Source organism: Orcinus orca, chromosome 5 (assembly GCF_937001465.1).
Source record: "Orcinus orca chromosome 5, mOrcOrc1.1, whole genome shotgun sequence".
NCBI classification, from domain to species: Eukaryota; Metazoa; Chordata; class Mammalia; order Artiodactyla; family Delphinidae; genus Orcinus; species Orcinus orca.
The window spans coordinates 44,570,308-44,597,969 of record NC_064563.1 but is presented as its reverse complement, the minus strand read 5'-3'; the positions used below and the strand labels follow the sequence as shown (position 1 = coordinate 44,597,969).

Genomic DNA, 27,662 nt, shown 5'->3' with positions numbered 1-27,662 from the left:
CTTTAATATGAAAAAGTTCTCATTACAGTTACGGATGCACGGTGACGCTTTTCAGAAAAGCTATCAAATTGAGAAGTTGCACAGCCGCTCTGCTATGGCATTTTAAGTGTATTGCCTTTGGTAGGTAGGTGACCCGAATGATACACAGTTGTGATTTTTTAAAAAAGTAATACAGACCTTAGCGTTCACCCTAAAGCCTTTCTTCTTTTTTAACGGGTAAGGGTGTCGGGAAAAAAAAAACCAAAACATGCAATACTTGTCTAGTTCATAACCTCTAGGCCCTAGTTCAGTCTCTAGGTTACAAAGCCAAGGAGCCATACTAAGGAGAAAATTCCGATTGGTTTTTTGACTTTTACTTAGTATTTTGCAGTTTTGTTTTTGATAGAGATGTATAAACCATGTTCTCAGACCCAGCACAATGCTATGAAGCCGTTTATTTTTCCATTTAGTCTATAGGATAACTGAAAGAACAGAAACCATTGGTTAAAGGAATATAGTCATGGAAACCAACGGGAGGTACCCACGTTACAGGGAATCCTTAGGCTCCAACCTGAGAAAAATATTTCCCGTTTCTTGTGTAGCAAATGGGCCTGAGCTGGAGACGTTTTTACCATTTAAATGAGATCTGCACTGTTCCATAGGGAAGGCCGATGCATTACTTATAATGTTAAGATGAAAGGAAAACTAGTGAAGGCGAATGGTAGAAAGTGAATCAGAGTAATAAGTATTTAAAATGCCTTAGCTCAAAGGCACGCAGTTCTTCTCTTTCATTCCTTCTACTAACCAACGACCAGACCAACAGGTGTGGACTTGTTCAACTCGATGCTATGTGGCAGGAAACGTCTTCACTTCAAAGTTGCAAACCCTCTTTGACGTTCAACAGCTTTTCATCGTGGGTGGGTAGAAGACAGGATTAAGCTTTACCTCAGCTCATACAATTCACTGGTCCTGCTCTGACCCAGAAATTACCCTTTAGCTCCTAACCAAGACTTCAGATCCAATCATCTCGAATTGGATGGATGCGGGAGGTGAGGGGTTTCTCTAACCTCCCTGGACCTGCCCACAGAGCATTGTGGGTGTTTCTGAAAGGAAGTCCCGGGACGGAATGCTCACATGGCCGGCATCAGAATGCCTGACGTTCTGTCCCCAATCCTGTCAGCATCTGGCATTTCGACATCTCTGCCCCATCCTAGGTTAGTGTGTCTAAAGCACAACTAGCTCATTAGGAAAAAGGCTGGGCCTTCTGTTTTTAACATATTCCCAGCCCACAGCATCCAGGAGGCCTGAGCAGAAAACCCCACGAATACGCCAACTCCTTTAAACCAAAACACTCAACAACTTCCTGGAGCCTGAGAAGTTTAACATGAATTCACTTCTGTATTCAAATAGCTTCTTCCCTCTTATTTTCCTAAAAGGCTCTATTCCCCCACTGTACCCCAATTCTCTGGGTACAAGGAAATGGCATTTCAAGCATTGCCTCTATTATTAAACTCCTTGCAGCGTAAACATTTTTTAAATTTACTATAGGAAAACTGCAAGGTGGTTTTATTGCGAAAAAGATGGCTTAAGAGTGGTGGTAGAAAGTTCCAAAAGTGAAGTACAGACTCAAATGCCTGGGATGTGTGTGCTGAGAAAGAGTGATTTTGGTCAGGGATGCCCTGGCTGATTTCCACAAACTTTTCCAAACTCCCTCCTGCCCCACGGCCCTTCCGCCCCAGGAAACTCTTGCCATCCCATCTCACGCCGGGCCCCCTCCTCTCCAGATCTCCATGCCGCTGTCCTCCCCCTGCTGCCTCTGCCTCCTAGAACTCTCCTTCACAGCACTTACCTCGGGCATTCAATAAATAACCGAGGAAGCTGTTTAATGTCCACCTCCCTCACCAGAATAACTAGGCCCTTTGGGCAAGATCACAGCTATCTTGTCTCCTTAGTGTCTAGCACAGTGCAGCTACTGAGTGAATGACTATTAAGTAAGTACATGAATGGGCAAAATAAAAATAAAAATCACAGAAGGCAGTGGGTTCAGCTGCAGCTTGAGGCCCTCTGCTTCACCCTACCCAAACCTGTCCCTCTTCCTGGTCCCTCAGGTGACAGTCTCTTTTGTTAGACCTACTGGCACAGATGAAGCCATTGCTGAATGTGGTCCCAGGACTTTTCGGGGGAAAGCTCTCCGAGTGCATTGCCCACCGGATGGTAAGGGCTCCCGAGGCATGCTCCAGCCATTCAGGGATGCCTGGAACCTCAGGGACCCATTGTCCCATTCTATGCACAAAACAGTTTACGAGGTGCAGCCAGCTCCGGACTGGGCGTCAAGGGAGTGAGAATGCACAGTTTTATCTCCACGTGCCTCCACCCAACCAGAGGATCATTATGTACCCTTCAAGCCAATACGTAGGGTGAGTTTTTGACGGAGCCTTAACAACTGGATAGATTTGATGATTAAAAGTAAGCACAGGGGTGGTGATGGGGACCTCCAGAACAGAGAACACAAACAGAAAGCCACGCATTTATGGTCAAATGAATTTCTAATTATTAATTAATGTTTCTGCTTATGAAAAATTCTCAAATAGAAGCACGTGGGTGTAAGTGGATATTACATATCAAGAGATCACAGATATTCAGATGTGGCCACAGCCACCAGCCAAAAGAAGCAGTTATTGTGTGATGAAAAGTCAGAGGGGCTAAATTCCAAATAGTTGGTGTAGTGGTTTCTAGTAGAAGTAGAAAGCACATGGCCCTTGGAGCCAGAGGGACTGCACTAGCTCTGTGATCCCACCACACACTTCAGTTTTTTTGTCTATACAATGGGGGTAACAGCATTCAACTTGCCCCGTCGTGCATTAGGCAAATAAATGAAACGCCGCCGGATCGGTGTGTGCCCAGTAGGCGCTCAATACGCAACAGCTTGTTTCTCTCATTAAAACAGGTTTAGGGCATGTCTCTGCAGTTCTCACAGCATCATGGCCTTCTTCGGCAGCACCTGCCACATTTGTGTCCTTATATGATTCATGTGAGTCTCCCCTGCTTGACTGCAAGCTCCATGAGGGCAAGGAGCCCCACGACATGACAGCCGCACGCGAGCTTCTGCTCATCCTTATCCGCCATACCTAACACATAGCAGATATGCGAATATATAGTCACTGACTGAATAAAGCTAAGAAGAAAAAATAATGACATATATTAAGGAAAGTCTTGGCAGACATCATGCAGACATCATATTGCAGACTTTTCACTTTGCTGAAAAGTTTCACATAAGCAATTTTAAAAATATAGCTTTTGCTCCAAAATGAATTCAGAAAATTTACCCTCTCGAAGCTCGGAGACTTGCTACATTTACAACATAAAAGCACAATTTCTATAAAATAAGGGATGTCTAGAAGACAATCTTTAATCCACATTAAAAATCCATGAGATTTATACCATAATATTGGTTGTTTTTATGCCCCTAATCGTAAGGATGCTACTACTGCTATTTGGGGCCAGGTCTACCTGATTCCAGAGCCTGCTGATAATCACTTCCTCATACAAAGTCTGAGCTGCATCAAGAGGACACGTCTGGACTGGCATCAGAGGGCACCTTTCAGCTCAGTGTTTGAATATTGGTTATAACACCACCAGCCATAGGTTGAAGTCCTATGTGGTCCAGTTACCTTTGCTCCTTTCCAAGGCCACTGATCGTCTCCAAGGCCACAGATAGCTGTCTTGACTTCTGGCCAGTCACCCTATAAATGGGTACCATGGCTCACAGGGTCAGGGAAGTAGAAGGAGGGTGTGAGGTCAAGATGCCCTGGGCAGATGAGATCTCAGCATAGGATGTCAATGCGGCATGTTCTGTTTATGACACCTTGAAAGTCACTTTCACTTTGTGTGGTTATTTCCTCACCTATAAAAAAGAAGGGGACTGCACCCAGCATGAGTTACCCTTCTAGCTCTAAGGTCCATTCCACCTTTTTTTTTAAATAAATTTATTTATTTATGGCTGCGTTGGGTCTCCGTTGCTGCGTGTGGGCTTTCTCTAGTTGTGGCAAGCAGGGGCTACTCTTTGTTGCGGTGTGCGGGCTTCTCATTGCGGTGGCTTCTCTTGTTGCGGAGCACGGGCTCTAGAGCGCAGGCTCAGTAGTTGTGACTCACGGGCTTAGTTGCTCCGCGCCAGGTGGGATCTTCCAGGACCAGGGATCAAACCCGTGTCCCCTGCATTGGCAGGCGGATTCTTAACCACTGCGCCACCGGGGAAGTCCCCATTCCACCTCTGATATTCAATGATTCTGTGAAAGACTCGAAAAATCTTAAAGGCCTCTTCTTAGTGCTATTGGGCCCACAACTGTCATGTTTGAATCTGAGCCATAAGTTGAGAGACTGCCTGCTGTTAGTTAGGGTTCCTGATTTGAAAGCAATAAAACCAACCCTGGCTGATTTAAGCTCAGAGAATCAACAGGAGGTGGGCACTGAGAAACCAGGGGAGGCAGGGAAGGTTGGGAAGCAGAAGCCACGGTCGTGGTCCCCTCATGGGAAGGGTTCAGCATTAGTCACCACCGCGATGAGGCCTCCCATTGCTACTGAGGGCCTCACAGGGAACACTCTAGACCCAAAGTCCCAGGGGAGCTCTTCCACCTGTGGGAGAATCAGGGGAGGGAGAACCTAGGCTAAGGTTGCCGGAACAGGAGTCAGCCACTTGCAATTGCCCTCCCACCAAAATCGCACACAGCAGAAAAGAGGTAATTCCCTAGAAAGAACCTGGGTGCTGTTAGAAAAGGTAAACCCATGCTGGGCAGAAACCCCATGCACATCCACCGCAGGAGGAAGAACCTAAGAATATAGATGTCAGTGATGTGCATACGTCCCATCCTCGAGCATAGCCTCTAGTGAATTCCAAAGGAGTATATAAATTGAAGCAGCTAGTCAAAACATTTGGTCTGCAATATCCTGTGAGAAACCATAATGGAAAAGAATATGAAAAAAGAATGTCTATATGTGTATAACTGAGTCACTTTGCTGCACAGCAGAGATGGGCACAGCATTGTCAATCAGCTACACTTCAATACAAAAAGAAGAAAAAAAACATTTTGGTCTGGAGAACACACAGTTTTCAACCTGATTATATGGGTTTTACTGAAAGAAATGTTTACTTAGTAGTATCATAATCCACAATACATTGAACATGTAATTAGTAAAAGAATTCTGGGAAATTTGAAGAAGTCCTAAGAGGAAATCACTGATCCCGCCAGCCAAACCAGGCCACCCAAAGGCAGGGAATGAGTAACTGGAATGTTCCTTATGAGAAGTCACTGAGTCACGGGGACATCCTCCTATTGCTGATAAAACTATGCCTGGAGCCCACAGCCAGTTTAGTTTTGAAAATTTGGATTATTCAATCAGTCAGCAAATACTGAACATTCATGCCAAGTTCCTTTCCTTTTCCATTTTCACGAGTCTCAAACCTCTTTCCTCACCATTTCTAGGCTGTGAAGTCTCCCAAATGTGTTCCTCATGACTTAGCCCTCATTTCACAGCCTGAGTGGGCTTTGTCCCCCAGGCCACTTACACCTCTTTCTAGTCAGCTGTAACTTACTCCCTTCTGCGGGAATTTTCACGCCACAGGCTCAGAGCTTTCGCAATTCCACCAGACCCTTAACTTTAAAGAAGGAGACTCCCAGGCCAAAATACTTCTTCCTCATTAAAAACAAATAAACATATGGTATTTATTTTTCTCTTTCTGATGGTTCTGAAGAAACTAGGAGCAGGGCAGGAATAAAGACGCAGATGTAGAGAATGGACTTGAGGACACGAGGAGGGGGGCGGGTAAGCTGGGACGAAGTGAGAGAGTGGCATGGACATATACTCACTCCCAAATGTAAAATAGATAGCTCCTGGGAAGCAGCCGCAAAGCACAGGGAGATCAGCTCAGTGCTTTGTGACCACCTAGAGGGGTGGGATAGGGAGTGTGGGAGGGAGACGCAAGAGGGAGGGGATATGGGGATATATGTATATGTATAACTGATTCACTTTGTTATAAAGCAGAAACGAACACACCATTGTAAAGCAATGATACTCCAATAGAGATGTTAAAAAATCATTAAAAAACAAATAAACAAACGATTCAGATGTTGGTGAGCCAAATACCCTTCCAAAGGACAGTGACAATTTGTGGCTGGCCGCAGCCCGTGAAAGCAGACGATGGCTCACAACACAGCCCCCTGACTCCTGCCTTGCTGCTTGGAGGAGCCTGCCCTCCACAGGCCTGTAGAGTTTCTCTCTTCACCTGCCTCTCCTGATTCTTCACAACACATGCTTCCTCCTGCAGCGGAGAGACTGAGGGAAGCCAACCTCATCGGAAGAGGAGGTAGGAGTCTTCAAAATGCATTTACAAAGCAAACACACTAGCAGAATCTCTGTTCCGGTTTCAAGTTCGCTTGGGGTGACTTTGTGGGAGCCCAGAGACAATACAAAGGATCCAACTCTCCCCTCTCTCCTCAAGCCACAGCCTGTATGTTATTTATTACCTTTGTTGGGTAGTTTTAATACAACCTTCTTAATTTTAAAAGCTGCTATAAATCCAATTAAAGCCTCCAGTTTAGGTAATAATACTGTGCCAACGTTCATTTCTTAGTTTTGACAAGTGTACCACGGTTATATATACCACACACACACTGACATATACTCAAACTGTTTATTATATTTGAAGAAATATCAGAAAACAAGTATATTTCTCTTAATAATTATATATGTGTTCATTATATATAATATACATATTATATACAATGTTAACATCAGGGGAGGTTGGTAAAGGATATTCAGAAACTTTCTGTACTATCTTTGTAACACCTCTGTAAATCTTAAGTTATTCCCAGATAAAAAGTTTTTTTTTAAAAAAGCTAAGTGAACATTTCCCACTTTTCCAAAGGAAAGTGAATTAACACCCCAAACTTGTCTCATTTGTTTGAAATCTGTTGACTTTGGACTTAGAGCCAATAGTTCTAAAGAAGAAAAACAAAAACTTCCCAATCTCTATACTTTCAATAAGTCCTCCTAAATACTACATATTTAGTTAAATAAAAACAATACAATTCATCAATATTAAAGTTTCATTAGATTCTATATAACAATAAATTTTATTAGAACTCACCCCTACCACCACCCCTTGGAATTAAATGGTCTCAGATGAGTTTCCAGCAGATAAAAGAACTGAGGCCACATACCCTGCATTGTATGTATGTGTGTGTGTGTGTCTGTGTGCACACGCATGTTTATGTTTAAGACAATCTGTTCTTAAAGAGCCTTTCCCTTTTCGTCCTTCATAAATAACGAAATACCCCAAATCCAAATAACAAATCAATTTTTGAACTGCTTTGAAGATGAAAGAGAAAACTAAATTCTAAGTAATGGACTGTATATAAAAATAAAGTGAAATAGAGGAAGGTGTGTACCTAAGGCATCTCTTATTTTTTTCCTCTGGATGTTATTGTCTCAAATTACTTTAAGCATTGAAAGGGGGAAAAATGTTACGCTGGTGTCAGTAGATAAGACCAACACTCCTTCAGGAGTTTTCCTCCCTGAGATCTCTCATTTCTAGACTCTTACCAAACCTCTTAGCAAGTCATCCCCACCTCATCCCCACTTCAGGTAAGTCATCTAACATCTTTGGGTCTCAGTTTTCTTACCTGTAAAATGAAGGGGTTCGGTTAAGTGTGGGATGGAAAACTGGTAGCCCAAGGCCATCTTCTGAACCACAGACCTGTTTCTTAGCTCCACAAAACTGTATTTATTTAAAGTTATTTGCGGTGCATTTAGTATTCAAGATACTTCTCATAAAAACCTGGGTCTTGGGCTTCTCCTGACATATCATAACTCTGAGGCTCTGACACAGCAACAAGTCAGCAGTATGAAAGAACAGCTGTCTTCTGTCCCTGGGACCTGTCCTCCACTCCTCTCATTAGTTTCCTCCGTGGCCTCTGGAAGCATCTGAGTTTGCCACCCTTGCTATGCAGTGCCTTCCAGCTCTAATATTCACATTCTCAGTGTGATTGTTTACTAGTAAAAGAGAATTTTAATTTGCTTCCAGTGCACTGGACTTCCTGCAGAGGTCTTACATGTTAGTTTAAGCACAACCATTGTACGTTTGCTTTGTTGAAAGTTCCCATACGAAACAAAAGAATAATACATCTAATACTGAAATCACCATACCATAGTAGAGCCAGTATTCAGAAAAAATTAAAATTACTGCTGCCTAAAGTTGTTCTTCTAGAACAAGATCTTACTTTAAGGGCTATTTGGGTCAGATGGTGGGATCACTGTTGGCCGGATAACAGCTCTTAACAGGAGATCATTGATTACATAATTTATATAATTTAAGTATTCAAAAATAAAATCCCAGTGGTCTTGTCTTACTCCTCACAGAAGCAATTTTAGAGTGGAAAAAAAAGGACAGAGCACTTAAGATGTTGGTGCTTATAATAAAATGTCAGACCCGGTCAAAATGGACCAAAATTATGTAAGACTGCACAAATAAAAAAATTGTAATTTTCGAAAGTGGCATAATTTTTAGCCACTGGTGCCATGAGGAGAAAAACAGAAGGCTAAGTTGGTTTTGAAACTATTTGAAAACATGTTATTTTTATAGGAGTGGAGATTAGGCTTTACGTTCTTTGCTAAGAAGACACTGTGCCAGGTTCCCAGAGGTCCAGACCCTTCTTATTTTAGAAAGAAGTTTAACACTACTCTTTCTTTGGATGGAGAAAATGGGGGTACAAGCTATCATGCTGATGGACTTGACATTTAAAATGCCCTAGCATTTCATAACACAGCAACTTTTCTGTTTTTATTTCTTTAATGCTCTAACCTCAAATCTAAATTTAAAACACGGCTGGAGATCTCAGGAATTACGAGGAAATTACCTCATTCCCTTTAAACTTTTTTAGACAGCGAAGTTCTTTCCATATATGGCAAACCAAGAAGGAAACAGAATCAAGTTACAGAACCAAGTAGCTGTCTAGACTTACCTGTTGTTTTGTTTGGGGCATGTCTACAGCCTATTAGTGAGCAAGACGGTCCCTGGCCACAGCTAGCTGGCCTCGGAGAGTGCCCGTCCTCAGCTCTCCATCGCTAAGAGGTCCATGAGGGAGCCTGGCCAGGGGCTCTGGCCACCAGAGGTGCCCAGTACTAGAGAAGCCACTTTCTTACGGACTTTGTATTGGTTCTCTGCACAGACAGGTCACCCACACAGGAGTGAGATGGGGAAACAGAGGCAGGCTGTGGATCATAGTGGGGGTATCCAAGAGGAGGAAGCAATGGGTATGTGCTGCCACGGGGACATCGACCTACCAGCCTGGCTGGTGTGTGTCCAGAAGGCGCCAGTAAAAAATCTGCCTGTTGGAGGCCTGACTGTGAGGCTGTAGAGATGCTGCTTTGTTCTCTGCTCTTCCTCAAGCACCGTGAAAACAACCCCATCCACCTGGGCAAACGGAGCATCACCCGGAAAAGCCCCCAACCCCACGCCACCACCACTTTCTCGATAGAAGCTTTTTGTAACATTTTAAAAAAAAAACCAAAACAGAAAATTCATGAATCACTAAGACATTTATTTCTACAAGGAAGAGTTTTGAAGAATCAATCATCTCTATTAGGACATGGGTAATAAAACTCTTGAATCGATGAATCTGCAGAAATCAGCTGCTGACTAATGCAGTGCTCCTTGTAATCCATAAAAACTGAAATTTCTTTTTTGGTATACTATGCTAACATCCCAAGGAAGATTCACAATCCCTTCCATGAGCCACCAATACTAAGGAGAGACTTTGAGACATGGAAGGAAAAAAAGAGAGAGAAAGGTGACATGATAGTGCTGATCATGGATACACCAAGAAGTTCACTCAATCACAAGTAAATATAAAATATTTGGATGGAGATACAGAGGTATCAGTAAAATGTACAGATAGAAGAGGCAATTATTAGGAAATCTGATATACAAAGCTAGACTGAAGAAAACTAGTAACTTTTCACTTCCAGTAAGCTTTGCTTTAAGTATAACCTCATGTCAGTAAAACATAACCAAAAAATATTTTACAAGTACTTTAAAAACCATCAACCTCGTAGTGAACACGCAGTGGTCGAGTTCATTCCTATCACCTGGGTGTTTCCTAGCCTAAACCATCACCCTTTTTTCTCTTTTTTTTTTTTTTTTTGGTTCTGCCACACAGTTCTCAGGATCTTAGTTCCCTGACCAGGGATCAAACCCGGGCCCTGGCAGTGAAAACGCAGAGTCCTAACCAGTGGACAGCCAGGGAATTCTCAACCGTCACCTTTGAATCGCATGTATTGATACTTTATAGAGAAAATGCCACAAAAGTAGGCAAAAATGGGAATAACCTATAATAACACAAATATTGAAAAACAGGTCAGGTGGAGAGAATAAAATTAGGTTAAATATATGCATGAATGAAAACAGAGAAAAACAAGTGATGAAAATTGGTGATAGAACATGCTTGACATAATTATTTAACAAATATATAAGGAAAATAACGGAATCATTCACAAAAGTGAATAGTCGTAACCAAACCAAAACAAAACAAAGCAAACACACCAAGAACATCTGAAACAATGAGTGCTCTCATGGATTTCATAAGACTTGGTAAGTGAAGGAGAGGGATTATTACAACTCTCCTGGACATGACAAGAAGAAAGAGTGAGATTCACTTCTACAGATTTAACTGGGAAACTCAGAAACGTCATAACGTAAAAACCCAAACACATCTCCCTTCCCCTCCCATCTCCCTTCACCATTTTTCTATTCCTAGTTTTTTGGTTTTTTTTTTGCGGTACGCGGGGCCCTCACTGTTGTGGCCTCTCCAGTTGTGGAGCACAGGCTCTGGACGTGCAGGCTCAGCGGCCATGGCTTACGGGCCCAGCCGCTCTGCAGCATGTGGGATCTTCCCGGACCGGGGCACGAACCCGTGTCCCCTGCATCGGCAGGCGGACTCTCAACCACTGCGCCACCAGGGAAACCCTCTATTCCTAGTTTTCATCCCTATTCTAACAAAGCCAGTGTCCTAATAGAGACTACTTTATGGGCCTCTCCTGAACTCCACAAATGCCTTTCTTTCTAGTCTCTTCTTGGTTTTGTTATTTTGCTCCTTTTTGGGCTTATAATAAACGATTCACTTAAAACTCTGTCTAGTTAGAACAAAATGTTTCCACTTGTGTGGTGAGCCACGTGGAAATCTTCTTCGTCCTGTCTTTCTGAACCTGGGCACCGCCTCATAGCCTGACAGTCAGTCAATGGACGGACTGTAAATGGAAGTGACATGCACAACGGTCAGCCCTCACCCTCGCTGCTGAAGGTAGCTGAAGGGGGCCGAGTTCATTAAAAGTGGGAATTGTGAGTCAGGTGACTTGAGGCTGGGTCAGGCCTGGGCTAAGGAAGGTGGGCAAGGACATTTAATCTTCATAAGCCTGCTTCCTCCTTTGAAAGTGGCGAGGGTTTGATGAGATGACCTCTCAGATCCTTTCTGTCTTTAAAATCCTATTACTTTTCTATGAAAAATGCTCAGTTTCATAACTGGCACTTGAATTTCTACAAAAGCTGTGTGCAAAATAATCTCCCAGTCACTGACAGTATAAAGCAGCAACAGTATGAAGTGTCATCTGTCCCAACAGCTCAGGGGACATAAAGCAGCTAAAGAAAAGCATTTGCAAAGGTCCTTGTTGTTAAAAAAAAATAACAACTTAGGACTGAGTTTCAGAGGTAAGAAAACAAAACCATTCATGTTTTCAGAGGCAAAGGTCCAGGAGTAAAAACAAATTTCTATTTTAAAATGCAAATGTAATGTCACAGAGTCCAGGTAAACTTTTAAGGAAGGATCTGTAATTGCTATTATTAGCGTTAATAAAGTTCGTAGTATACTGGCTTTGATCAAATTTAAAAACTAAACAGAAAGGTGGTACAAAATACATTAACCAGGTAACAAGCATTCATCAAATGTCCAGTCCTCAGGAAATGCCCGAGCCTGTGCATGTACGTGTTTGAAGGGGAGGAGGGATTTAAAATAGTTGGGCAGATAAGAGACATACCCACAAAAAGAGAATGCAGGGCTTCCCTGGTGGCGCAGCGGTTGAGAGTCTGCCTGACAATGCAGGGGACACGGGTTCGTGCCACACTTCAGGAAGATCCCACATGCTGCGGAGCGGCTGGGCCCGTGAGCCATGGCCGCTGAGCCTGTGCGTCTGGAGCCTGTGCTCCACAACGGGAAAGGCCACAACAGTGAGAGGCCCGCGTACCGCAAAAAAAAAAAAAAAAAAGAGAATGCAAACAATGTCACTGAAAGAGCCTGGAACCAGAGATTGACAGGTCTGGTTTGAGTTTTGTCAGGCATGAGCCTTTTAAAACCTAAGAATGAGGAAGTGGAACACAAGTGGAGTAAGAAGTTCGGAAGAGAGGTTGCTTAGGAGCCGAGATGATCAGGTACAGCTTCCCAAAGAAGCTGAATCAGAGCACGCCTTGGGGAAGACATTGCTGGGTGGTTTGGTGGACCAGCTACAGAGCAAAGGGCTCGTGCTGGGCCTTCCTGGGAGTGAAGTCACAAGGAATGCCAGGCAAAGGTTCTAGAGTTGAAAGTGCATTCTGAGCTAGAAAGGGATGGAGGAAGGTGACGTGATGTCGGTGGTGAGATGTTCAAACAGCTCAATGAATGTGTGATGAGAATATCTGTATCTGTTTTTCAGATCTGCGCCACGACAGTGATCCTTAGAACGTTCTAAAGGACCACTATGTGCAAACCAGTTGGTGGGCAAAGATTTCCTTTAATCCAACTACAATATTTTCAAAAGGCTCTGCTGCAGTAGGACGAACTATCTGATGGTAGCTGAAATACACAAACAGAGCCTCAGAACCTGTGGTTTCCCTGCAACCTAAGTTTTTGGAAAACCCTACCGTATTTCTTTAAAGTCTTGAGTACATGCTAATGCACAGAGCAGCCTTTGCAGCTCTTAAACAGAAATCAACATAAATTAGAAAAGCAGACAATGATGACACTAAACATTTCAAGGTAAAGGTTGAAGCAAAGAATATAGCTAGCCCGGTAATTTCCGGTTATGGTAAAAAAAAGTGATTTTAACACTGTCATGTCGTGCTCTCTAAGAGGGATAAGTGGTAACTACAAACCACTCAGAATGCTTTCACTGTGGTATCCCAGGCTGAGGAATCACATAACTTATTCAACTTATAAACTTTACTATATTTTTCAGGAATAATAAAGCCCTCTTAATTCAGTCTGTAAAAATGGGAATTCATGCAATTTAAACATAGCCTGAGTAAATAAGGAAACAAACTACCCAGTCATTCAAGCTACTTTAGCAGTGTCATTGACTGAGAAGGAATAACTAGGCTGTAATTCTTTCAGAATAATACATTGAAAATAACCTGTAATTAGTACCATTCTCGGAAGAAATGTAGGTTATTTAAAGTTTGCTACTAGTTAATAGTACAAACAAATAAAAAGACAAATTGCTTCCAAGTACTTTGGAAATAACTTCATCAGAATTTGCTTCCAATTAACATGTTAATTAAAATTATTCTTATCTTCTCATTAATGGAGGAAAATGCATCTGTCACAGGCAGTAAAAAATAATAAAACTGCAATGAAAATGTGTCAGGTCTACAACTAGAACTCCTCTTTAATTTAAAAAAGAGTCCTTTCCTTTTTTTGAACAATGGGTGTAATGACTTTGGTTGGCTCTAAAATGTGATCCTGGTACTTTGCTGTTGTTTTCTCTTAAGAGATAGGGGATCAGTCACCCCAGTCACCTGAAGAGAGATGTCCTGCAAATCCCCAAGGACACAGATGGAATACACCAACAGGTGGGAGAGGAAACCAACACCAAATGGTGCAAATTCTTTGGAAAACAGGCAACTTCTCAAACAGTTAAACACACAGCTCCCATAGGATCCAGCCATTCCACGCTTTGGTATTTTCCCAAGAGAAATGAAAGGATATGTCTGCACAAAGACTTGTACGTGAATGTTCACAGCACTTTTTATTTGTCATAGACAAAAACTAGAAACCACCCAAAGGTCCATTCACCAGGGAGTAGGGTATATCCATAAAATGGAACTCTACTCAGCCGCAAAAAGGAATGCGCTATTGACATACACGATATCACAGGTGAATCACAAAATAATTATATGCTGACTGAAAGATGCCAGACGAAATTGAGTACACATTATATGATTCCTTTTACATTAGTTTTAGTAAATGCAAGCTAACTTATAGTGATAGAAATAAGATCAGTGGTTGCCAAGGAACAGAATGGGAAGGATTGCAAAGCAGCAAGAGGATACTTTTGCGGGTGAGAGATAGATGCATCACCTTGACTTTAAATGTGCAGTTAATTGGATGTCAATTCTACCTCAATGGAGCTATTTTTTAAAAACTAAAGAATCAAAAGGAGGGAGAAGTAGGAGGGAGAAAAAAGGGGTGAGTTTCCAGAAGCAGAACAGGCTCAGCATGGAGGATCACAGACTCTGAGGGAAAGAAAACCTCACAGAAGGACCATGGAGAAAAAAGCGTGAAGTTATACTCCACTTAGGAAGAGGAGGAGGTTGAGGCAGTGGGCAACCCCCTTCCACTTGGTGATGGGGAGGCAGAAGAATGGTACTGTGACACACTAAGGTCCTGGAGAAGGAGGAGAAAGACAGAGGCTTGGGGCTGTGCTCAGAAGAGGGAAACGGGAAGAGAAGCTCCAGGTTTCCCTCAGGACTGTCGCTCAGGACTGTCCACGCCAGTTCCCACAGAGCAGGCAGGGAGAAGGGAATTGAGGATGAACGCGAACAGATGGGGGCAGGACTCACGTGACTTGGCACCCTGGTTCTAAATCTCACTCCTGGGTCGTGTGTGGCCCTTGAGTTTACCGGGGGCGTTCACACACCTGCAGGCCCAGGGCAGGACCATGAGAAACACAGGGACACAGAATGGGGGCGGGGAGGGGTCTGGCCAACTGGAGGGGGCACTTCCAGGAGTAGTTCTGGTTGTTGGGTGAAACCTCTCCCCTCCCCCTCCACCCCCACCCCTCCCCCAAAGAGTGCTTCAGGCACAAGGGAGCTCCTGGGGATAAGGCAGTGGAATAAAGTGGCCTCGCTGCCCTCAGGGCTCAGATGTCAAGGTGAGGGCTTGGGACGTTGAGGAGGGGGTGGGCTGCGTGAGGCGAGGCAGGTTTGTGATGGAGCAGCCCTGAGAAGACAGCAGGAAGTCAGGCCACCAGAGCTTCCTTCAAGACTCCCCAGGCACCTCCTGCTCTGACACCAAAGGTGGTTCCCAGGAGCCTCCAAGCTCACCCCCCCTCCACTGGCACCAAGGGAGAGATGAGTTGCTCACAACTTCACAAGGTAAAGGTCAGCCCTAGGTTTTAAGTCCTCCCCAAACGTTGTGTGTTTTTAAATGTGCCTCTAAATCTTCCCTGGACTAGAGACAGCTGATCGTCAACACATCCTTGCAATCTCAGGCTTTCGTTCAGAGTGTATCACTGTAGCCAAGAGGAAGACAGGGGCGTCGGACAGGGATGGGGAGGCTGTCGCTGCTTTGCTGGGCAGAGCTCAACGTGTTTCCATTCAAACCAAACCAAACCAAACCCTGTCTGTGAGAAGAGACTCGTAAAGTCATGGGGTTTTATTTCCTAGTTTACTTCTGTCCTTAACATTAAGGAAATCCAAGAGAGGACCTGTCATTAGGAAACCCTTTAAGTTATTTCAGGAAGGTGGAAGCTCTTTCCTTTCCTTTTGTTTCAACTAATTTTGAGCATCAAAAGGAAAAAACCTAGTGTGGCATCACAAGGAAGGACAAAAGCCCTTTCGTAGTTTTCTTACTGGGATCTTCGGCAAATCTCTTAACCTCTCTAGGCCTCAGTTTTCTCAACTGTACAATAAGGGGGCTGGCTTAGGTCTGGGCCGTGTGAGTCTTATAAACACTTCATTTATTCAGTATCTGAGAACCTACTACTTCTCAGACACTATCGCAGGCACTAGGTTCCAGCAATTAAACGACGCAGGCAAGACCCCTGCACTCCAATTCGATTCTAGAGAACCAAAAATGAAGGAGAACTGAACATGATAATGTCAGGCAGTGAGAAGCACTAAGAAAATACACGAGGAGTGCCTTGGTAGGTGGTGGAGTGCCTTACTCTGTATTAGGGAGGGGGGCCAGGGACAGCCTCTCTCAGGAGGTGAGTTGAGCACAGTCTGGGATGATGAGGAGGAACCAGCCACTGGATTCCAAGCAGAGGTAACAGCACAAGCAAAAGTCATGTGGTGGTGGGCTTCCCTGGTGGCGCAGTGGTTGGGAGTCCGCCTGCCAATGCAGGGGACGCGGGTTCGTGCCCCCGTCCGGGAGGATCCCACATGCCGCGGAGCGGCTAGGCCCGTGAGCCATGGCCGCTGAGCCTACGCGTCCGGAGCCTGTGCTCCGCGACGGGATGAGGCCACAGCAGTGAGAAGCCCGTGTACCGCAAAAAAAAAAAAAAAAAAAAAAAAAAGTCATGTGGTGGGAATAACTTATTTGGGTCCCTTCACAGGTGAAGGAGCTGTACCTGCCTTTTTCATTTTATACCCCTCCTCCCAGTACTATGTATTAATTTCACTTAAATGTATTTACACACAACTTTTTAAGGAGGAGCAATAATATCACTCGATTTGAGCAACTCCTTCAGGACAGACTTCTTCTTTTGCACCAACTCCTTTGTTACTCTCAAACTTCTGTCCTCAGGGTTATTCTTGCACTTATTCCAGGCAGGAGTAAACAAGATTTTAACCAGTGTTTTCCAAACTTTTATGACAGCGACCCACAGTGGGAAAGAAATCTTACACTGTAACCCAATGTCTACATAAAACTGAAACAAAACTTTCTAAAAAAAACAATCTTACTGTGACTACCTGCAACACACTGCAGTGCATTCTATCTTATTTTTTAAAAAGTGATAAGGTGATTTCATGGGGAACTTGCAGTTTGAAAAACACTATTCTAAACTAACAGCAGCTAGTAATTTTGTTCCAATACAAACCAAAATACGGAAAATTTCAATATTAAACAACCTCACAGGCTACTTCCTTCTGCTGTTTTTTTTTGTACATATACTTACTTTGAATCAATGGAACCCAAATTTTGGTGTGACTTGTGGAGGAAATGCCCAGGGGGGAGATTTTCAGGAGGGCGAGGGAAGGAGAGGGGAGGAACCCACAATGCAAACTGTTCGCTAGGTGAGGAGACAAGACACCCTCAGGTTTCAAAGATGGCCCAAGAAGGAAAGATTCAGTCTCTACAACAATAAGGAAGAAGATGTGTGTGTGTGTTTTGGGGTAGGCTGGTCTGTTAGGTTAGCCATTAACTTATAAGTTCCTGGGGGCGGGGGGCGGGGAGTCAATCTGCATCCCTACCTCGCTCACCGTAATTCCAGGCCCACGTGGTCAGATGTGTAACTGCAGCGCTGAGAATCACACCTTGAATTTAGCACAGAACACATGGGTGCTCAAGAACTTTTTGAATAACGCAACTCATTGTCATCATCAAACCCTAACTTTGCATGTATACCCAATTATTACATTTTCCTGGAATGTAAAAATGTCAGGCCATAGTAAAGGAATCTTATGTATCTTCAAGTCATTGTTTAAGTCCAGGGAGCTTAATCAGGTATTTTTCTCAGCATTAGGTGGGAAAAGCATGTTTTGAATTGCAAGGTACAAGACAGAGTACTGGCTGTAATGGAAAGATTCCGTGTCTGCGAGTGGCCGTGGTAAACAGCTGGTATTAAAATGAGTGTGTTAATTTAATAGGTAGTTTCTCAAGGGACACTAACCAGTGGGCTCTGTCAGGCAAGGGCTCTCTCTGATAGAAACCGTGCCAATTAACTGTCCTTACCCTTTAAGTCAGAAGTGCATGCACCCAATTTCCAGTAGCCCCAGGGCCCTGGAGCCGAAAAATTACACCTGCAAGCAAGCATTCTCCCACACTGCCACACGCAGAAAGCAGCTCATTTAAACTGTATGCCCTTCAGCCCCATTTAGGATCCGTTCATTAATGATTTCAAATTACAACTGTTGCTTTATCTCAAAACAGTGATAAATAGGGGAGCTACATTCATGATGCTTTTCTTTTAAGTCATTTATCTGCTCTCCTCTCAGGGGCAAAAAAGATGTTGAGACAAGTGTGGACCTGCCAGAGCTTCTTATTATAGATGTATCCCTCCTTCCCTCTCTCTCTCTTTTCCACTCCAGCACCCTTCCCTCTCTCCGTTTCCTGAACTGAGGCACAAGCCTCCGGTAAGGAACTGCTTATCAAAACTAGGAGGGATTCAGCGGAGAGGGGGTGAGTCAGCCCACAGAGGAAAGAACCACTCCCTCATCCTAGCAGGTCAATTCACCCGTTCCCTCAGGTCAACAATAGATCGGGTTTCAGAAAGGAAAAAATCTCAGAGGAGGGCGGTCAACCCCTTACAATTCAGGAGCATCCGCTCAAACGCCAAGAGGGAACAATCCCTGCTGCCTCACCGGAGGTGTGGGCAGGCGAATGCGTGCTTGTGCGCAGGGACAGCCTGTATATGGACGAGACATTAGTGGCAACGAAGGGACACCCACCACGGCTGACAAAGCCACAACTATTACGACCTGAAATATCACCCACACACAGGCCACCGACTTCGGTGCCAAAATCTCCCCGGATTTATTTTCAGGCAAGTGACTCACAACCTCGTCTCCATAAGTAATTCCATTAAAATGAGTCTCTGGTTCCAGTAACCCGACTTTCCGCTGCCCTCTGGCTACCCCTCCCTCCTCTCCGCCCATCCTGCAAACCCAGACAGCTCTGAGACTGAGCAACGGTACCCCAGGGGAGCATAAGTCAGGCTCTCCTGCCCGGCACCCACCCTCGGGGCAGGATGAATGGGGCCGCCGCTGGGCGGGAGCGCGGGCAGGGCGCGTGCGGGCTGTGCGCGGGGTGTGTACGTGTGTGCGCGCGTGGGCACGCACCCCGGGCAACTTACCGAGGTGGAGTTGGTCCTCGCCTGGCCCTGGTTCCGCACCTCCTGCTCCCGGAACTGAAGCCCAGCCAGATGCTTCTCCAGAGCCTCCCAGTCCATAGGGGGCACCGGGGGCTCCTCCGGGACGCACGTCCCGCTGTCCGTGGGCTGAAGACAGAGGCTCCCGGCCGCCGGGCCCCGGCCACCGCGCCGGCCCCCAGCCGGCTGAGGCTTCTGGACCGCCCGGCGGGGGCCCCGGGAGCCGCTCGGCCGGCTGGCCACCACCACGTTGCCATTGTGCCTGAGGTCCTGGGGGTCGTGCGGGTGGAGGTTGCCGTTGGGCACGGGGGGCGGCATGGCGGTGGTGGCGCCCCTGCCGCCGCCGCTGCGGGTCCTGGCGCTCACGTCCCCCGGCTCCTGGGCAGGACAGCGGTCATCCCGGTACCCTCGCTCGCTGCGCTCCTCCTCGTCTTCCTTCTCCGCGTCCTCCTCCGGCGCCCACTCATCAATCACCTTCTTCTGGTAGACCGGGAAGGGCTCCTCATAGCCCTCCAGGGCAGACACCAAGTCCAGGCTGCCCCCCGGCGACGGCGAGGATTTGCACTCGGAGCAAGGGGTCACTTTGGTGGAGTTGGACTGCGAACTGGCGCGGCTACTGCTGCTGCTGCTGCCGGCGTCACTGCCTAGATCCATCCCATCCTCTCGGTAATCCTGGGGGGAGGAGGCAGAAAGAGTGAGCCGCCGGGCCGAGCCTGCTCCGGCCGCCGCCCGCTGCCCGCCGCGAACGCCCCGGCCCAGAGCCCCGCGCCCGCCTGGCTGGAGGTGCGCCCCCCAAAGAGGCCTGCGGCGGGGGAGCCGGCACCAGCCTGAGGCTTTCCTCATCCCATCCCCTCCCCTGCGACAGGCAGACTTCCTCCGGGTAACTAACCCTCAAATCAGCAAAGGGGGTGCCCAGCCACCGGCACGTAGACTTTCCATAAGAGGGACCCCGGGGCGCGCATGGACTTTGTTTTAACCATTTTGCGCCGGGCGCGCCCCCGCACCCCGCCCCAGGGATTCTCCGAGAACCAGACACTTTCCCGGAGAATTATAATTCCCTGGGGGCGGGGACCGAGAAGAGGGTGGGCGGCTACTAAATTCGCACCTCGCGCAGGGCGCCGAGACCACCCCCTACCCGGCCCCGCCCCGCCCCCGCCGGCGGCCGGGAGCCCGGCTCCGCTGGCGAGCCGAGCTTTACTTTCTAAGGAACCGCAGGCAGCTCGGAGGTCTCACTCCCGCCTCCGCGCCTCCCCGGCCGGCCCCTTCTCGGCTCGCCGGAAGGCTCGGGGTGGGGGCCGCTCTCGGCTCCCGCCGGGCAGGGTGGCCCCCGCGGCCCCCAAAGGTGTGCGGGGCCGGGGCGCGGCGGCCGTAGCTGCAGGCGCCGCCGCCGCCCTGGGGGAGGGAGGACGCGCCCTGCCGGCACGGAGCCGGTCCCGCCACCGAGCATGCCCAGAGGCTGCCGGGCGCGGCGCAGTCCGCTCTCCCGGCTTTCTCGGAAGCAGGCTGGGGTGGGAGGCCGGGCGGGGATCGCGTTGGAGGGGCCGGGAAAAGGCCCGAGGGAAGGGGACTCGGGGCTTTAGGGGCGCAGACAGGACCACTTAGTAGGGGCGGCGCCCTGGGGAGGGTGGTGAATTTTAACCCCCAGACACACTCATATTTCCTGGGAGAGCCTCAAGCCCTCTCTGCGGGGCTCATTACCCCGCCTAAACCCCCGCACATCCCAAAGCGCAGGCCCGGTGCCTCCCAAACCCGCGCGGAAGTCCCCAAGTGACCCCTTGCAGGACCTCCCTCCCGCTACATGCGCACATACACAAGCCCATGTGGGAGTCCGAGTGACGTGTGCTTGGTGGTCATGCACCATCATTTCCCTTCCACCTTCCTCCTCGCCGCTTCCTCTCCCTCCACCGCCCAGCTCCAGTCGCCTGGCCGTCTTCCCTTGTAAGTTCAGGTTGTGGGTGGAACCTGTTGCGTTAGCTCACGTTTTCTTTCCCCTCCCGGCTGCACGCCGAGGATGACCTATGAGAGGTGTGTGTATGAGGAATGGAGGAGTGTGAGATGGGATTGCTGTCTGGCATGGAGGTGGGGAATCTGAGCTAAAGGTTTGGGCGAGCCTCCAAAGTCCCCTTTGGCCACCTCCAATCAAGGGGACATTAAAGGAGGGGAAGAGGTGGGTGTCAGGTCACAAGCTCCTGGCACAGACGCTGGCTTGGCTTCCTAAATTTTTCAGGGAACCGAGTCGAAAAAAACCTCTGCTGGATTTTTCAAAACACAGCGCCGGCCTTAGTCTGGCAGCTCGTCCTTTTTAGGAACAAGGTTCCATGAGGGGGAAGATAACCAACGCTTGGAAAACGGATATGGGTCACAGAGCACCTTTTAAGGATTAAGACTTTACTGTGAAGAAACTGTTACCCAACCCTGGGGAAGTAGGAAATGCCCTCTTCTCTGATTATGAAAAACAGCACTTAGAAGTTAAATGTCCTCCCACAGGCAAAAAAAGATAAATATGTGTGGTGATGGATGTAACTAGATGGGGGGAATCCTTCCACAACATATGTGTGTGTGTGTGTGTGTATGTGTGTGTGTATGTATATATATTTTTTCACCATAGTGGACACTTTAAATGTCTTACAATTTTATATGTCAATTATATTTCAATAAAGCCAAAAAAAATTTTTTTAAGAAAAAGAAGAAAAAAAATCTGCTTAATTTTACTACAGATTGGGGAAAACCAGTTTCCTTGAACTTCCAGATTTGGGCCTGTTACTGATTATTCCCAGTGAATTCTAGTCTGGACCAGGCCACCACCCTGGCTTGGCACCCTCCAGATGGAGGAATGGGGGAATGCTTGGAATTGTTTAGTAGGGAGTGGCTGCCACCCTGACATTTCTTCTAGGTCCTAAATGGGAGAGACCCTTTGTTTAAGTGATTTCTGTGAAGTGCGACCCTTTCCTCTCTTAGGTAGGCTTGAGCCAGGGAAGATAAACTAATCTTTTAACTTGTCTGGAAGCAGCTATCTTATGAGTAACAGGAAAGGAGGCCTTCTGGTCTGGCCCCTTTACAGCCCTTCTATAAAACAGGACCGATTATAACTTAAAATATCTTTTATGGTGACATCTGTAAACAGCCTGCCCCGTGCTCCAAATATGGTTTGATTTTGAGGTTGCTGTGGAGCCCTGGGTCAGCTGGCTGCCCCCCTGTGGAGTAGAGGTGGCCCTGTGAGTGTTCAGAGATATGGGAAGAAAGCATTGGGTGCGTCCTGGGAACTAGATAGCTGCTTTTCAAGTCACCATGTGACTTGGCAAGGCTTAGGTCAGAAAAAGCTCCCTGCTCTGTGGCAGGACAGAGGTAGACAGACAAGTATTGATCAGCTGGGGTGATAAGGGAGAGTTGTGGTCTCCGTCCAATTTTCAAGTATCAGTACCTCCTCAGCCAGCCACCCAGACTCCCTCCTGGGCTCTGGTTCAGCCCTTTGCTGCCCAGATGGTCTGTGTTCAGGGAATGCAAAATGATGCCTTAGAAAAACATTTGGCAAGGTAAATCCACTGCCAAAAATGCATGGCATTTCAAAGCCAAATAGAAACATCTTTGAGTTATCTGTCCTTTTAAATTATTTTCTGACCAGATATTCTGGATCAGATGGGAGAGTGCCAGGTTTCCTTTCTTTTCTTTTCTCTTTATGCAAGGTGCCTGGCTAGCCCAGTTCGCGTTCTGTTTCCAGCTTTCCATCTCCTGCCAAGAACCGTCCCACTTTGGAACACGAAGCCCTGCCAACTGCTAGGCCAGCAACAGTCTACAGATATGTCCAGCGGGATGGAGAGATGATTTGCAAAGTGATTGAAAGGCCCTGTCTTCCTGTTTACAGGAACAGGTCCTCAAGTCAGGGGCTTGGGGCTTACAGACTTAGATTTGTCCCCTGCAAACTCTGTAAATTAGATGTCAGACATGTGAGTCAGATGGGTGTCATCCCAGACTAGCACCTTTCCCCATCAATCACCAGGGTCCTGTCCCTCTCAATACCCACTGTCCCCACCCTAGTCTAGACCACCACTGTGTCCTGAAATTACTAAACAGTCTCCCTACTCTCTCTGCCCATTCTCTGCAAGCAGCCAGAGTGCCTTTCTAAAATGCAAATCTGAGCAAGTCTCCCCTTCCTTCCTTACCCAACCGCCACCCCACGCCTCCTCCCACACCAGGGCTCCTCACTGCCCTTAAAGGAACTGCTTCCTGCCCAACCTCCCCCAACTTCTTTTGGTTAATTTCTACTCATCCTTTAAGTCTCAGCTTCAATGCCACTTCCTCCTGGAAGGCTTCCCTGATTCTTCGTACCCACACAAAGGGGATCATGTGACTTTCCTGTGTTCCCATGACACTCACTGAACTTATCACATATGCTGAATCCAGGTTGCTGTTTAATTTCTTATCTTCTTTACTAGACTCAAGAAATCCATTTTATATCAAGACCCAGGTCACACATACATATAAAAATATTTTAAAAGTTTCCTAAAACTCTTATTTTGTAAAATTCTATCCTAAGTCATTGAAAACAAAATGTGGTCACACTTCACCACTGACTTCACAAGCCTTAAATGGGTCAGGGTTCCTAAATTCCATGAAGGAAGGGGCCATTTCTATCTTGTTCATGGTAATTGGAATGGAATAGGAACTTCATATTTGTTGCTGGAATTATTAATAGTAACATTTAATCCTCAAAAAACCCTATATAAAAAAAAATAGTATCTCCATCAATAGGTAAGGAAGCTGAAGACAGTAAGGTTAAGTAACTAATGTCAAAGCCGGGTGGCAGAGCCAGGATTTGAACCAGGTACATGGGCTTCAGTATCCTTGCTCTCAGTCATTGAGCTAAGAGCTCAGCATCCCTTGGTCCAGATGCATACAGATGTACTGACTAAGCAAAAATATCAGACAGGGTCTCCTTGCAGCAACCTCAATGAGTTCTCTGTCTCCTGCCCTGCAGAGCCTCCTTGGGCAGTATTTATGTCTATGCAGAGGAAAAGGCAGCTGGCAAGAGCAGCTGTTCCCCTCTGCTCATAGGTTCTCCAGTCAACCTCCTCAACTGTCAACAAGTTCAGCAATAATCAGCAAGTTGAGGGATTTCATTGTCTAAAGGAAGAGTATAGACACCTCAGAAAATGAATTTCACATTGTTATGAATTAGATGCCTTAAGTTCCCCGCAAAACAAATCCTTTAAGAAGGTAGCCACCCTGAGATTGGGGTATTCATTTTGACATGGAAAGGAAACTGTCTGGAATAACAGCCTAAAGGTATGGATGAGATCATCTTCCTTAGGGGTCAGTGCTATTTATAGGATTTTAATCTGTAAAGGCAACATTTGAGAAAAGGCATGAATGAAATATTTATATCATAAAGAGTTAGAAGAAGTGGGGAAAAGATTTATTATGTTTGCTGAAGGAAACAATAGCAAAGATCAATAAAACTAAAAGCTGGTTCTTTGAGAAGATAAACAAAATTGATAAACCATTAGCCAGACTCATCAAGAAAAAAAGGGAGAAGACTCAAACCAACAGAATTAGAAATGAAAAAGGAAAAGTAACAACTGACACTGCAGAAATAAAAAAGATCATGAGAGATTACTACAAGCAACTCTATGCCAATAAAATGGACAACCTGGAAGAAACGGACAAATTCTTAGAAAAGTACAACCTTCTCAGACTGAACCTGGAAGAAACAGAAAATATGAACAGACCAATCACAAGCACTGAAATTGAAACTGTGATTAAAAATCTTCCAACAAACAAAAGCCCAGGACCAGATGGCTTCACAGGCGAATTCTATCAAACATTTAGAGAAGAGCTAACACCTATCCTTCTCAAACTCTTCCAAAATATAGCAGAGGGAGGAACACTCCCAAACTCATTCTACGAGGCCACCATCACCCTGATACCAAAACCAGACAAGGATGTCACAAAGAAAGAAAACTACAGGCCAATATCAGTGATGAACATAGATGCAAAAATCCTCAACAAAATACTAGCAAACAGAATCCAACAGCACATGAAAAGGATCATACACCATGATTAAGTGAAGTTTATCCCAGGAATGCAAGGATTCTTCAATAAATGCAAATCAATCAATGCGATACACCATATTAACAAATTGAAGGAGAAAAATCATGTGATCATCTCAATAGATGCAGAAAAAGCTTTTGACAAAATTCAACACCGATTTATGATAAAAACCCTCCAGAAGTAGGCATAGAAGGAACTTACCTCAACATAATAAAGGCCATATATGACAAAGCCACAGCCAACATCCTTCTCAATGGTGAAAAACTGAAACCATTTCCACTAAGATCAGGAACAAGACAAGGTTGTCCACTCTCACCACTATTATTCAACATAGTTTTGGAAGTTTTAGTCACAGCAATCAGGGAAGAAAAAGAAGTGAAAGGAATCCAAATCGCAAAAGAAGAAGTAAAGCTGTCACTGTTTGCAGATGACATGATACTATACATAGAGAATCCTAAAGATGCTACGAGAAAACTACTAGAGCTAATCAATGAATTTGGTAAAGTAGCAGGATACAAAATTAAGAGAAATCTCTTGCATTCCTATACACTAATGATGAAAAATCTGAAAGAGAAATTAAGGAAACACTCCCATTTACCATTGCAACAAAAAGAATAAAATACCTAGGAATAAACCTACCAAAGGAGACAAAAGACCAGTAGGCACAAAACTATAAGACACTGATGAAAGAAATTAAAGATGATACCAACAGATGGAGAGATATACCATGTTTTTGGATTGGAAGAATCAACATTGTGAAAATGACTGTACTACCCAAAGCAATCTACAGATTCAATGCAATCCCTATCAAACTACCAATGGCATTTTTCACAGCACTAGAACAAAAAATTTCACAATTTGTATGGAAATACAAAAGACCCCGAATAGCCAAAGCAATCTTGAGAAAGAAAAATGGAGCTGGAGGAATCTGGCTCCCTGACTTCAGACTATACTACAAAGCTACAGTAATCAAGACAGTATGGTACTGGAATCAAACAAAAACAGAAATATAGATCATTGGAACAGGATAGAAAGCCTAGAGATAAACTGACGCACATATGGTCACCTTATTTTTGATAAAGGAGGCAAGAATATACAATGGAGAAAAGACAGCCTGTTCAATAAGTGGTGCTGGGAAAACTGGACAGCTACATGTAAAAGAATGAAATAACAACACTCCCTAACACCATACACAAAAATAAGCTCAAAATGGATTAAAGACCTAAATGTAAGGCCAGACACTATCAAACTCTTAGAGGAAAACACAGGCAGAACACTCTGACATAAATCACAGCAAGATCCTTTTTGACCCACCTCCTAGAGAAATGGAAATAAAAACAAAAATAAACAAATGGAACGTAATGAAACTTAAAACTTTTGCACAGCGAAGGAAACCATAAACAAGACGAAAAGACAACCCTCAGAATGGGAGAAAATATTTGCAAATGAAGCAACTGACAAAGGATTAATCTCCAAAATTTACAAGCAGCTCATGCAGCTCAATATCAAAAAACCAAACAACCCAATCCAAAAATGGGCAGAAGACCTAAATAGACACTTCTCCAAAGAAGATATACAGACTGCCAACAAACACATGAAAGGATGCTCAACATCACTAATTATTAGAGAAATGTCAATCAAAACTACAATGAGGTCTACAAACAATAAATGCTAGATAGGGTGTGGAGAAAAGGGAACCCACTCGTACTGTTGGTGGGAATGTAAATTGATACAGCCACTATGGAGAACAGTATGGAGGTTCCTTAAATAACTAAAAATAGAACTACCATACGACCCAGCAATCCCTCTACTAGGCATATACCCTGAGAAAACCATAATTCAAACAGAGTCATGTACCACAATGTTCAGTGCAGCTCTATTTACAATAGCCAGGACATGGAAGCAACCTAAGTGTCCATCAACAGATGAATGGATAAGGAAGATGTGGCACATATATACAATGGAATATTACTCAGCCATAAAAAGAAATGAAATTTATTTATTTGTAGTGTGGTGGATGGACCTAGAGTCTGTCATACAGAGTGAAGTAAGTCAGAAAGAGAAAAACAAATACCACATGCTGACACACATATATGGAATCTAAAAAAAAACTAAAAAAGATTCTGAAGTACCTAGCGGCAGGACAGGAATAAAGACGCAGACGTAGAGAATGGACTTGAGGACACGGGGAGGGGGAAGGGCAAGCTGGGACGAAGTGAGAGAGTGGCATGGACATATATACACTACCAAATGTAAAATAGATAACTAGTGGGAAGCAGCGCATAGCACAGGGAGATCAGCTCGGTGCTTTGTGACCACCTAGAAGGCTGGGATAGGGAGGGTGGGAGGGAGATGCAAGAGGGAGGAGATATGGGAATATATGTATATGTATAGCTGATTCACTTTGTTATACAGCAGAAACTAACACACCATTGTAAAGCAATTATACTCCAATAAAGATGTTAAAAAAAAAAAGATTTACTATATTTGCAAAATTCCCAAACGAATTCTGAAGATATTAGCCCTAACGCTGAACCTTTTTTTGTGGCATTTAGAGTAATAAAGAAATGGCTTGCAGAGGGGTT

At 45.3% G+C, this 27,662-nt stretch overlaps 1 protein-coding gene across 4 annotated transcripts in view; it reads right to left on the bottom strand.

Moving 5' to 3' along the window:
- SCHIP1 (schwannomin interacting protein 1) overlaps nt 1–27,662 on the bottom strand; it is a 575,059-nt gene that overhangs the window by 104,661 nt on the left and 442,736 nt on the right. For 2 of the 4 annotated variants that reach the window (XM_004281846.2, XM_049709741.1), the window contains exon 2: nt 19,015–19,701. In XM_004281846.2, the coding sequence (XP_004281894.1) occupies nt 19,015–19,701 (687 nt within the window). Of the gene's footprint in view, nt 1–19,014; nt 19,702–19,918; nt 20,182–20,227; nt 20,495–27,662 lie in introns of those variants that run through there. The other 2 variants (XM_049709743.1, XM_049709742.1) reach the window with 2 other exon arrangements.